The sequence below is a fragment of the Urtica dioica genome, chromosome 6 (genome assembly GCF_054948205.1).
Source record: "Urtica dioica subsp. dioica isolate 48M chromosome 6, U.dioica_male_clone48M_v1_H2, whole genome shotgun sequence".
NCBI classification, from domain to species: domain Eukaryota; kingdom Viridiplantae; phylum Streptophyta; class Magnoliopsida; order Rosales; family Urticaceae; genus Urtica; species Urtica dioica.
In genome coordinates, this window is record NC_142761.1 from 27,664,459 (window position 1) to 27,676,446 (window position 11,988).

General features: G+C 37.0%; 1 protein-coding gene and 1 long non-coding RNA gene across 2 annotated transcripts; one reads left to right on the forward strand and one right to left on the reverse strand.

Moving 5' to 3' along the window:
- Nucleotides 1-1,827: 1,827 nt before the first annotated feature.
- On the forward strand, nt 1,828-2,660 carry LOC149393544 (uncharacterized). The gene is made up of 3 exons (XR_016299645.1): nt 1,828-2,187; nt 2,376-2,450; nt 2,562-2,660. It is a non-coding gene; the product is annotated as an uncharacterized LOC149393544 (long non-coding RNA).
- Nucleotides 2,661-3,949: 1,289 nt separating this feature from the next.
- On the reverse strand, nt 3,950-4,855 carry LOC149393545 (uncharacterized). The gene is made up of 3 exons (XM_089618069.1): nt 4,665-4,855; nt 4,338-4,482; nt 3,950-4,240 (listed from the first exon to the last, which is right to left on the reverse strand). The coding sequence occupies exons 1-3, from the start codon at nt 4,853-4,855 to the stop codon at nt 3,950-3,952; spliced, it is 627 nt and encodes a 208-aa protein (XP_089474195.1).
- Nucleotides 4,856-11,988: the final 7,133 nt, after the last annotated feature.

The window sequence follows — 11,988 nt, forward strand, 5'->3', positions numbered from 1 at the left end:
TACTTCGCTCCATCATATAAACTTATAACATATGAGAAATTTTCCCATTTGGGCCCGTAAGTCGGCTCGAAAACTTCTCTTTAAGACCTCCATAGCTCGAGGTTGTACGACTCTCTTACTTATCTTTTCACTTGATTACTTTCGTTACATACATGAATAACATATAAAATAAACATACATAATAAACATATATGATAACATAACTAAAAATAAGAACATGTTATAAATATTCTAATTTATAACATATCATCACATAACACAACATAATATATCATATCATCAACATGACATATCGTAACATATCACACACTAAATTCTCATATCGTATCATATCATAACATATCACATAACAAGACTAACAAACATGTGCAAACAAATAGACATATCTAAACAAACATATCCAAACAAATCAAACCATACACTATATCTAATTCAGATCATATACACTACCAGAAATGTGGGATATATACTACATTTTTTTTTAAACTTCAGTTTAGCCTTTTAATGGAGTCTTTGAATACAGACTACGGTCACCTTTTTCTAGGCATATATTAGACTCTAGTCGAATATAAAGCTGTAGCTAATGGTCTTTTTTTTTTCTCTACAGTCAATATAAAGAAGTAGTGGTAATAACCAAAAATTTAAAAATTACCAAAGTTTCACCACTTTTGAATGGATGGAAATTTCCCACTAAAATTTAGCACATTTCACTACAGCTAAATCTAAAAAAGTAGTGGTAGCACTAAAAATATAAATAAATTTCTAACATTTCACTATTTTGATGTTGGAGGGAAATTTCCCACTATTTTTTTTTTGTTTTAACCGGTACATCAAAATCTCAAGTCTAAAATCGACTAAGTAAAAAAAATAAACCCTCTCTCTCTCATCTTCGTATATCTCACATTCTCAGTCTCTCTCTCTTCGTAAACCTCATATACTCTCTCTCTCTCATCTCGTATTTTCACCCATCGCCGTCAATCTTCTTCATCTTCTCCGGTCTTCTTCTTCCACGTTTCTTTTCCCCTCCACGAACTCGTGACTGAGCTCATGGTTCCTTGGTTTCAGCGAGATCAATCGTTGATTGGGAGGAAGTGAAAGAGTCCATGAGTGCTCTGAAATTCGTTCAAGCAAGGTAAAACTTAAAACCCCTATCAGCCTTGAATATGAGATTAGGTATTTAGTTTTGGATATTTGGGGCTTTTCGTTGTGTTTATCTCTCGTGGGTCTTAGTTGTTGATTTCCGTGGATGAGATTGTTGTCTTGATGGTTGGAGTTCTCGTTTTAGATTTCTGGGTTTTAATTTAGGGCTGAGAAGTGTTTCGTGCTTTGGTTTGGTTTTATTGTCTCTCATTCACTTATGGTCGTGTTGGTCTCTCTCTCTCTCTCTCTCTCTCTCTCTCTCTCTCTCTCTCTCTCTCGTCTTACTTATGACCTTTGGAATTCTGAGACTTTGGATTCGAGTTTCAGTTTGGTTTGATTGCTTGAATCTAAGCCTCGCTCTGGATATTTCTTCTTTATGCGTTTGTTTTTTCAGACTGGTTTAGTTGGTTTTGAATCTGATTTTTGGTTTGATTATATTTGTTTTTAATCTAAAATAAAACTATTGGCGAGGCTCTAACAGCTCAGAGATCAACACCGAGCTTAGTCACTATCGGACAAGCTCTAGAAGCAGCGGTGAAAACCGTCGGAGACAAGGCCGTGGACTTGAGCGATGCGGCCGCAATTCAAGCCGCTAAAGTCAAAGCCACCGGAAGTAATACCGTAATCCCAGGCGGGATCGCTGCCACCGCACAGTCAGCCGCCACCGTTGAGCTCGACGACAACAAGATCAAGCTCAAGGATGTTCTCACAGTATGTTTGTGAACCATTTCTATGTGCATCACTATGTGTGTTTCAGTGTACTTGCAACAAAATATAGCACAATAATATATAGTTACTTTTTCAGAGAGAATACATATATTTGATTTAATTCTAGGATACTCAATTAATTTCATAATTTGTGGAATCCATTTGAGAATGGTAAAGAAAAAATACATGCTCACAGGTCAGCCTTTGCTTATCGATTTGCCCATGGTTTCAAACTCCTTTTTCAATTTCATTTGTATAATATACATCATGTTTCCTTTTGCAGCTAAAACTATAGACGAGTATCAGTACAACCAAAGTCAAGTGAGGCTAATGTATGAGGTATGATTCTTTTTTTTCAAAGTGAATCTGTTTGATTGACTGGTACTATATCTTGAGTATAATTTGTCTGATTATTGTTGAGCAATTCATCCTCTCCAAAATAGTGTACTATATCTTGAGTAAATTTTGCTGTTATGTTTCTCTAAGAAAGTTTGTTTTGATCAGTCCACTTCTTTTCTTGATTACAGCGGCGTGTCTTCTTTTCAAATGGAAGATCATTTTGTTAACATGACGACTGATAAGAGATGTGGATAGTTGTTGAGGTATACTTTTAACTAATTCAAAACTATGAAACATTTTTATTGAACTGCTTTTTATGCTACATCACTTGTCGTGTACTTTTTAAGCGCTTGCGAATTTTCTATGTTCTACAGGATCTATCTCACTCATTTATCTCTTTAATTCAGAATATTTCTTTACCCAGCGATTCTCCGTCACTCCTCAAAGGACTTCATTCACGACCACAACCGAGACTCACCAGTTAAACGCTATCAACAATGGGCAAAATTGAGTGAGTATTTTGCTGACTTCTGAAATTGATACAAGTCTTTTGATAACGTTTTTTTTATTTGAATTTGATTATGTCTCGCAGAGAACATACTAGAATACATGCTTACTAGTGTTCATAAGCAGTGATGTACTCTATTATTACTCATGGTTTTACAATATTGAAATATTTACATTCAAGAAATAAAATCTAAAAATGGGCAAGTAATGCATCTTATAAGATATTTCAAGATATCAGTTATGTTATTAAACATCTATTCATCCGATGCATTCTTGTCACTTGTTGTATTGAATTTTTAATTACTTGTTTTGCAGTTTCCAAGATATTTGAGATTTGTCAAGGGAGCTTTGTTAACTTAGTAATCAATACCCACCTCTCTTAGTTTGGATAGTTTGAATTATTACTTATTTCTCTTAAGACTTGATGTTCACTTTCCTGTACTAATTTTGGGTCTATTTCTTATATTCCAAAAACTTGTAATGCCATATTTATGTAAATGATATTTATTATTGATTGAATGAAATATGAGATTTTTGGATATTATTATTATGTGTTTTTTGGATATTTATATATTATAAATGTATTTTATTTTATAAAAGTATTTAAATATATATTTTTATTAAAAAAATACTCTACAGAAATAAGATGTAGTCTATATTGTAAAAATATAATTTCATAAATATAAACTACAACTAAACAATGTAGTCTTCAACAGAAAAGACTGGAGTTATAGGCAAAGAGATAAGTCTCCAGTGCAATAGATGACACACAAACGTCGTAGTCTATCTAATTGAATCAATTAAGACTACTTGTTAAAAATGTAGTGTTTTTTTCTTCTTATGTAATTGAGTTATATATAACTACAGCATAACTCTGTAGTATTTATAGATGAGACTAGTAAGACCACATCTATAAAATGTAGTTATATATTTTAACTACAGTCTTATAAAACAGATACACTACGGCAAAAAACTGGAGTCATAATCAAAGAGATAAGACTCCAGTGCAATAGATGACAGTCGGTAAACTGTAGTCAACTTAAAATGACTACGGCGTTCGGCAGTAGTTAGAGGTCAAATTTCTGGTAGTGATAGTCAATATTATTTTCCAACTAATCCATGTTGCAGTGAGATTATTCTCACCTTTGCTTTGGAGAATACAATCGTTGATCGCGGATGGGTCATGAATACTAGACGACTCGAGATCTAACCGGACAAAGAAAGAATTTGATTCAATACCCACTGGAAACTATTCTCAGAACTGAAGAGCGTCGCTAAAAAATTTCAGAAACTGGACAGGTTTCTCTTCATACGTCAAGTCTTCATGAACTTCGATAGGCTCTTGGATTACGTCGTGCTTTGGGTCGGGTAGGTACTTTTTGATTATCGAGACGTGAAACACATCGTGCACCGATGCTAACTCGGGATTCAGAGCTAGACGGTAGGCTAGCTTTCCAATTCTTTCTATGATCTTGAAAGGACCAATATACATCGGGCTCAATTTTCCCTTCTTGCCAAACCTCATCACACCCTTGAGAGGTTCTACCTTCAAGAACACAAAATCTCCGAATTGAAATTCCAGTGGTCGCCTTCTCTTATCGGCGTAGCTTTCTGTCAAGTTTGGATAGTTCCCATTTGTTCACAAATTTTCTTGATAGCCTCTGTTGTGTAACAGATAAAATCGTTTTCTTGAGATTATTTTCTCCCGCTTCAATCCAGTGAATTGGAGATCGACACTTTCTCCCATAGAGAGCTTCATACGGTGCAACGCCGATTGAGACTTGGTAGCTGTTGTTGTATGAGAATTCAATAAGTGACAGCCTCTTATTCCAACTCCCACCAAAATCCATGACACATGCCCTTATAGCATATCCTCTAAGGTCTGAATAGTCCTTTCGGATTGGTCATCCGTTTGGGGATGAAAAGCGGTGCTAAACTTCAGTAGCGATCCCATCGACTTTTACACGCACCTCCAGAAGTTATAAGTTAAACGACCGTCGCGATCTGAGATGATGACAAAGGAACGCCATAGTCTCACCACATCGTTAATATATAACTCAGCCACCTTTTCCACAGAGTACGTGACCTTCATCGGGATGAACCTAGCAGACTTGGTCAAACGGTATACGACTACCCAAATAGCATCATAATCCTCAATCATCTTAGGTAACTCAACCACAAAATCCAATGTGATTTGTTCCCACTTCCATTCAAGAACTTCGATTGGCTGTAATTTTCCAGCTGGTCGTTGATGTTCGACCTTCACTTTCTGGCAGGTAATGCATTTACTGACAAACTTTGAACTGTCGCCCTTCGTTCCGTTCCATAAAAAATGTTCTTGGAGGCCTTGATACATCTTCTTGGAACTTGGGTGGATTGAATAGGGTGTCTCATGTGTTTCGGTAAGAATCTGCCTTCGCAACTCATATTCGTTGGGTACACAAATCCTTCCATCGAAAAGAGTACATCCTTCTCCAAAATGGAAAATTTTGACTTTTGGCTTTCTAACACATCGTCTTTCAAATTTGACATCTCCGGATCATGCAGTTGTGCTTCTTTGATCCTCTAAAAAAGCTCTGACTACAAGGTCATATTGGCTTATCCTCATGTGACAATTTCAACTCCCAAATTGTTGATTTCACCAGTGAGTTGAGGAGATAATGCTCGCATCATCGATAGCCCAGCCTCATCCTTCCTACTTAAGGCATCTGCTACCACGTTTGCCTTTCTGGGGTAGTAATGGATACCGAAGTCGTAGTCCTTAACCAATTCTAACCATCTTCTTTGCCTCATGTTCAACTCCTTTTGAGTGAAAATATACTTTAAGCTCTTATGATCGGTAAATATCTCACACCGAACACTATACAAGTAGTGTGTCTAAATCTTGAGGGCAAAAATCACTGTGGCTAACTCTAAATCGTGAGTAGGATAATTCCTCTCGTGATTTTTGAGTTGTCGTGATGCATATGCCACTACTTTTCCATTTTGTATTAGCACAACACCAAGACTTGTCTTTTACGCATCGCTATAAATAGACAAAGGTTCTCCACTTCAGGGACTATAAGGATTGGCGTAGTGGTGAGTCTTCTCTTCAACTCATGAAAACTCTCTTCACACTTCTCAGTCCACTCAAACTTCTTATTTTTCTTCGTGAGGGCGGTGATTAGAGTAGCTACTTTAGAAAACCCTTCAACAAAGCTTCCATAGTAACCTGCTAAACCGAGAAAACTCCTGATCTCTGTCACACTTTGAGGCGGTTTTCAATCATTGACGGTTTTTATCTTGGAAGGGTGAACGGAGATCCCATCCTCAGAAACCACGTGACCAAGGAAATGAACCTTATCCAGCCAAAACTCACACTTTTAGAACTTGGCATATAGCTGATGTCGTCTCAATGTCTGTAGTGCAACTCGTAGGTGCTCTCGTGATCTTTGACACTCTTAGAGTAAATCATAATGTCATCAATGAAGAAAATTGCAAATTTATCCAAGACTTCGCTAAAGATCCTATTCATCATATCCATGAATGTTGTTGGAACATTAGTGAGTCCAAAATGCATGACTGTGAACTCGTAACGACTGTAGCAGGTGCGAAAATTAGTCGTTGGAGTGTCATCCTCCTTGACTCATAATTGATGATAGCCGAATCGCAAGTCAATCTCTGAGAATACCTTCGCTCCCTTGAGTTGGTCAAACAAGTCGTCAATCCTAGGAAGCGGATACTTATTCTTGACGGTAACCTTATTAAGTTCTCTGTAGTTGATGCCAATACGGAAAGATCCATCCTTCTTCTTCACGAATAAAACCGGTGCTCCCTATGGTGAATGACTTGGGCAAATGAATCTTTTATCCAACAAATCTTGAAGTTGTGTGTCACGACCCGCGAACTTTCGTCGCCGGTTCACGAGCCGCGACGGTGGATTACGTCATAGATCACATATCAATATAACAATATATCTCATATCAAACAAATACATATTTAAATAAACATAATAACCATAACACTTATATAAAACATAATACAATAATATATAAGTATTAAAAGTGGTTGTATGAAAACCCGGGTAAATTTTTCATTTTTTCTCCATTCGAACTTTGAGTCTCATAATGACTCTTAATATTTTACATATCAGCTCTTGGGTTTGCGTATAATTACATGAGATAGTTTTAGGAGCGTAGAGTACAGAAGGGTTCAATAAAATATAGATATTACTATAGAAGAGGTTGATCCCGGGTGAATTCCCATTAGCCCAAAGGTCTAGAGATACACGTCCAGTCTTCCACTTCCGCATCCTTACTCACATCGCCGTCTTGCCCTTATCTACATTACCAAAGGTCATAAAACTATGAGTCGATTGACTCAGTAAGTGGGAATCTGACTTAGAAAATAAAGCGACTAATGCCATGTGATAACATGTGACGTGCAAACAAGCACATAAGAATGCATGATACAAATCTAACTAGTTTTAGAGCATGACTAATGTGTGCACACTCTAACTAGTACTTGTCGTCTTTAAGGTTACACATATCCCCCACTATAACCTTCAGAACGATAAGAGACCACCCTTAGACTTCAAGCAGCAGTCGTCCGTCGGCCTAAGAGTTTTCACTTCTGTCAGGGATCCACTAATGGTACCAACTTCATTCGACGTCGGTGGAACCCCCATGCCCACATAGCCCATCAAGGTGCATTCTTCAGGCCCTCATAGCCTGGCAACAAGGCCGGGTACGACTCTTGGTCGACTCCCTGATATATGAGTACTCAGCGCCATCCCTCAGACCCTCATAGCCTGTCAGGGTTTTCTTCATTTTGGTACCATTGACACAAAAATTCTTTAGAGTTCGGGTACTCTACAACACTCAGAGCACACACATATGCTACTTACAGGAGAGCAACTCAGAATAAACCCTGAAAGAGATTTCATTATCGCGCGGTGAGGATGGAGGAAGAAGAAAGAATGACGTGAACAACAGAAAAGAAGGGAGAAGAAGATAAGGGAAAGGATAAAGAAAAAAAAATATCCATTAAATCCCTTTTGTCTCCATCTTCTCAAACTAACCCTGCCTGAGCAATTTCTTTCAAATGGGTCCTAAATGTTGTTACAATTACGTCCTTATCACAAAATTTTGTGACTAAAACCGTACCCGATCGAATTTTTAATTAAATGATTCAACCGAGTATTTTCTCGCTCGTTCTCGATTTAATTTAAATATATTCAGTTTCTCGGAAATAATTCTCGCCCTTGAGAATTTATTTCTTAAATTAAATTCCGGAATATTTCCTCGGAAAATAATTTATTATTCGAGACTAACTCGATAAATCTTTTATTTATTTTGAGATTTTCCACTACCTTAAAATAATTTAAATTAACTCGATAAATTTATACATCAATCATTAACTCAATAATATAATTGTAACAAATGGAAGCTCGTTTATTAAACGTGAATTTACGAACTGAGAGATTCAAAAGTTATCCTTTACATTGTGTCTGTAGTTCCTTGAGTTCGGATGGTGCCATTCGATAGGAGGCCTTAGAGATCGGTCCCATACCAGGTAGTAATTCAATCCCAAAAAAAATCTCACGCTCTGGAGCTAAGCCTGGTAATTCTTCGGGGAAAACATCGACTTAATCCCTCACCATTGGCACGTCATTAGGAGTTGCTTCTACATCCCTAGTCTTGTCCACAACTGATGCTAGGAATGCATAGCAACCTTTACTTAGCAATCTTCTAGCTTGTAATGCAAACACTATCATCTTCGGCTTCTTGAGCGGTCTTCCCGTGAAAGTGAATCATGTTACCAAAGTTGGTTTGAAGGTCACCCTCTTTCTTCGACAATTAATTATCGCATTATTCTCTTCCAGAAAATCCATTCCCAAAATGGCATCAAAATCTTTCATCTCCAAGACGATAAACTCGATATTTAGCTCATTATGAATAATTATTATCGGTACTCTTTTTAAGCAATATTCTGATAAAAGGACATCACCGGACGATAATTCCTTCCTGAAAACTTTCATAGTTTTCTCTACACTGTTGTCTAATTTCTTAGCTAGCTCTAACGAAATAAAGCAATGCGTAGCACCAGAGTCAAAAAATACTAAAGCATCAAAATGAGCTATAGGAAGCTGACCTGCTACCACATTCAAAGAGTTGGCTAGAGCATCAGTGTTGGTGTAAGTGTAGATGCGACCGTGAGGTGGTGGTGTTGTCTGAGTAGTTGGTGGTTCTTCAAGTCGACCCTGGAAAATCTATGGCCCTTCGATGGAAGCTTGCAAGAAGTTGAATCGTCCATTTGGGTTGTGTTGCTGATACTGTCCATTCTGAGAGGAATTTGATTTTGGACAATTTTTGAGAAAGTGACCAGGCTAACCACACTTGAAACATGTCATGGTTCCCTTCTGGCACTCTCCAGGATACATCTTTCCACATGTCTTGCATACTGGAAAGATCCTCTACCTTGACCTTGCTATTGGCGTTACCATTATATTCAGGATGCTTTCTTTTCATTCCATTCTCATTCCGTTGGGCTTGTGCCTTGAAGCCTTGACTGTTCTGATTAGGCTGGGGATTTCCTGATTTGTTTGACTTCCTGTTGTCGGGTCCTCTGTTTTGACCTTTTACCTCTTTTCGAGACTTGTAAAACTGGGCTCGTTCCTCCTTTACTTGGATCAAGTGGCATTGAGCTCTCATGGCACGTTCGAGGCAGTCTGCGACTGTGGTAGGTGGCTGACTTTCACTATCAATGGCTAGGGCCAATTCCGGTCGGAACATTCCCATCATCCTCCTAACTCTTTCTGTCTTTGTTTGAACTAAGTGAGGACACAGTCTGGCCAATTGATTGATCTTACTAACAGTTTCAGTCATAGTCATCGTTCCTTACTTAAGCTCCGCAAACTCCTTCTGCTGAGTATTCATCGCTGGCATATTGAAATACTTATTGTTGAACTCTTTGATGATGTCCTCACAAGACATAGCGTGTATGTCTCTTCTAGCAGATACTGTCTCCCACCAGTATCGTGCATCCTTCTTCAGAACAAAAGATGTGCATTTGACATTCTCAATTTCATAGATATTCATGAAGTTGAAGATCTTCTTCATCTCTGACATCCACTCATCAGCCACGAAAGGATCAATCGATCCTTCAAAATCTATAGCTGTCGTCTTCTTGAACCTTTCAAAAAGATCATGAGCCACAACAACTTGGCCCATCTGAGGTACGCCCTGAGGAGGTGCTGGTGGTGCTTGTTGATCATCTTCAATATTTCCATTGTCGGGGAAGATAGTTCCTCAACTCTTGTATCTCCACTTCTTGGGCTTCGATATATTGCAGCAATGCAGTAATGAGTATCGCAAGATCTGGCTGGGCCGCTGGCTGAGGTCCAGAGGCTGGACCGTTGGAATTTTCTGCTGCTCCCTGTTGTTCGGGAAACAGAGCGGCATGATGACCATCTTGCACTGGAACATCAGCGGCAACTATGCCTCTTCCTCTACCTCGTCCACGAGCAGCTTGAACGTTTTCCATCTAAATAAAAAAAACCGACTAAGATATAAAACAAAAAAGTGCTAACTTACTTGAGTAGGGAGAAGCTGCACGATCGATGGCGAAGGGGGTCGTAGGTTCGTTGCTCTGACACCAACTGTGACGACCCGACTTTTCGGACCGTCTTACCTATATTGTTAAAACTTTAGAAAATTTGAAGTAATTTTATTTTAAACATAACTTAAAATATAAAGTTTGAAAACTCAAGACCCAAAAATAAATTTTCATTTAAAAACCTGATGAACGAAAACAACCAAAAATCGAAAGTTGCATAATCGAAATTTAAAACCAAAAATACCATTGCAGATAATACCATAAATAAAGTCATAAGCCTTAACGGAATTGAAATGCGTAACTTAAAACCATGGAAAATAAAGCATTGGGTTTGATATTATTTAAAAACTGAAAGCAAAGCGGAAGTCTTTTATTTTCATAAACGGTAACCATAACCCAACTCTCTCGCTATTGCCGCCGCTGATCCACCCTCCTCACGTGTTCATATGTTGTTTACCTACAACACGGACATATATACATAGAGTGAGCTAACGCTCAACAAGAATAGCTTTAACTCACAAAACATAAGTAATAAAAAATGCATGAACTGGTTTTTTTTGGTGTTTTAAGCTAAACCGTGACATAAGATATCCTATTATAAGTCTATCATATTTTAATTCGGGGGTCCCCCAGAGTTGTCGTACCAATTTTCAGTTCGCACTTTGGATACGAAGATATGGGGTTGCAAGGTCCCATATTTCGCTCCATCATATAAACTTATAACATATGAGAAATTTCCCTATATTGGCGCGTAAGTTGGCTTGAGAACTTCTCTGTAAGACCTCCATAGCTCGAGACGGTACGACTCTCTTACTTATCTTTTCACTTGATTATTTTCGTTACATACATGAATGAACATAATAAATATATATGATAACATAACTAGAAATAAGAACATGTTATAAATATTCTAATTTACAGCGTATCATCACATAACACAACATAACATATCATATCATCAACATGACATATAATAACATATCACATACTAAACTCTCATATCGTATCATATCATAACATATCATATAACAAGACTAACAATAATACCCCTAACCCTTCGGTAAAAGACAGAAAAATAAATTGCTGCGAAAAAATCTACAAACATTCTAGTAAGTAGTAAACTTTATTTTGAACATAAAGTTCTGAATCGACAAAGTCAGAAACCGTTTGAAAATTTGAGAAACAAAGCAAATTAACAAATCATAAAAATTTAAGGTTTACTTAACAATCAGATCTGCACCCAAATTTTGAAATGACTTTTTAAAAATAATCATTAATTCTAAAATCGTAAAAATAATTAATTTGAACATGAGAAATACTAGAAAATACTTTACAAAAAGAATCCGGTTAAAAAGATTAACAAACAACCCATACAAAGCGTTTTAAAACGGTTTTGAAAATTGATGAGAAACTGTTTTACAGATCTGCGTGCTGTTTTGAGAATAATCGGAATATATTATATGTTTCATAAAAAATACTCGATTAAAGATTTAGATATGAGACATTTAAATTTAGATTTTCTAAAAATAATCGATGCAAAATAACGATTTTTGAAACTACGACAAGCTTTTTAAAAATTGATTTTTTTATTGAATATGAACCAGATAGAAGAAATACATACCATTTCTTTCAATGATTGAGTTGTCTATCTAGGGCCACGAATTTTCAAAGAGAAATAGAAACGGAAGAGAGATGACT

What these genes read in the sequence shown, in the direction of transcription:
- LOC149393545 (XM_089618069.1), bottom strand. Translation starts at nt 4,855, where the DNA reads ATGATTGAGGATTATGATGCTATTTGGGTAGTCGTATACCGTTTGACC. An exon ending in TTAACTTATAACTTCTGGAG is followed by an intron (nt 4,483 to 4,664) that starts GTGCGTGTAAAA and finishes ATACAACAACAG; the next exon opens with CTACCAAGTCTCAATCGGCG. An exon ending in AGAGGCTATCAAGAAAATTT is followed by an intron (nt 4,241 to 4,337) that starts GTGAACAAATGG and finishes GTGTTCTTGAAG; the next exon opens with GTAGAACCTCTCAAGGGTGT.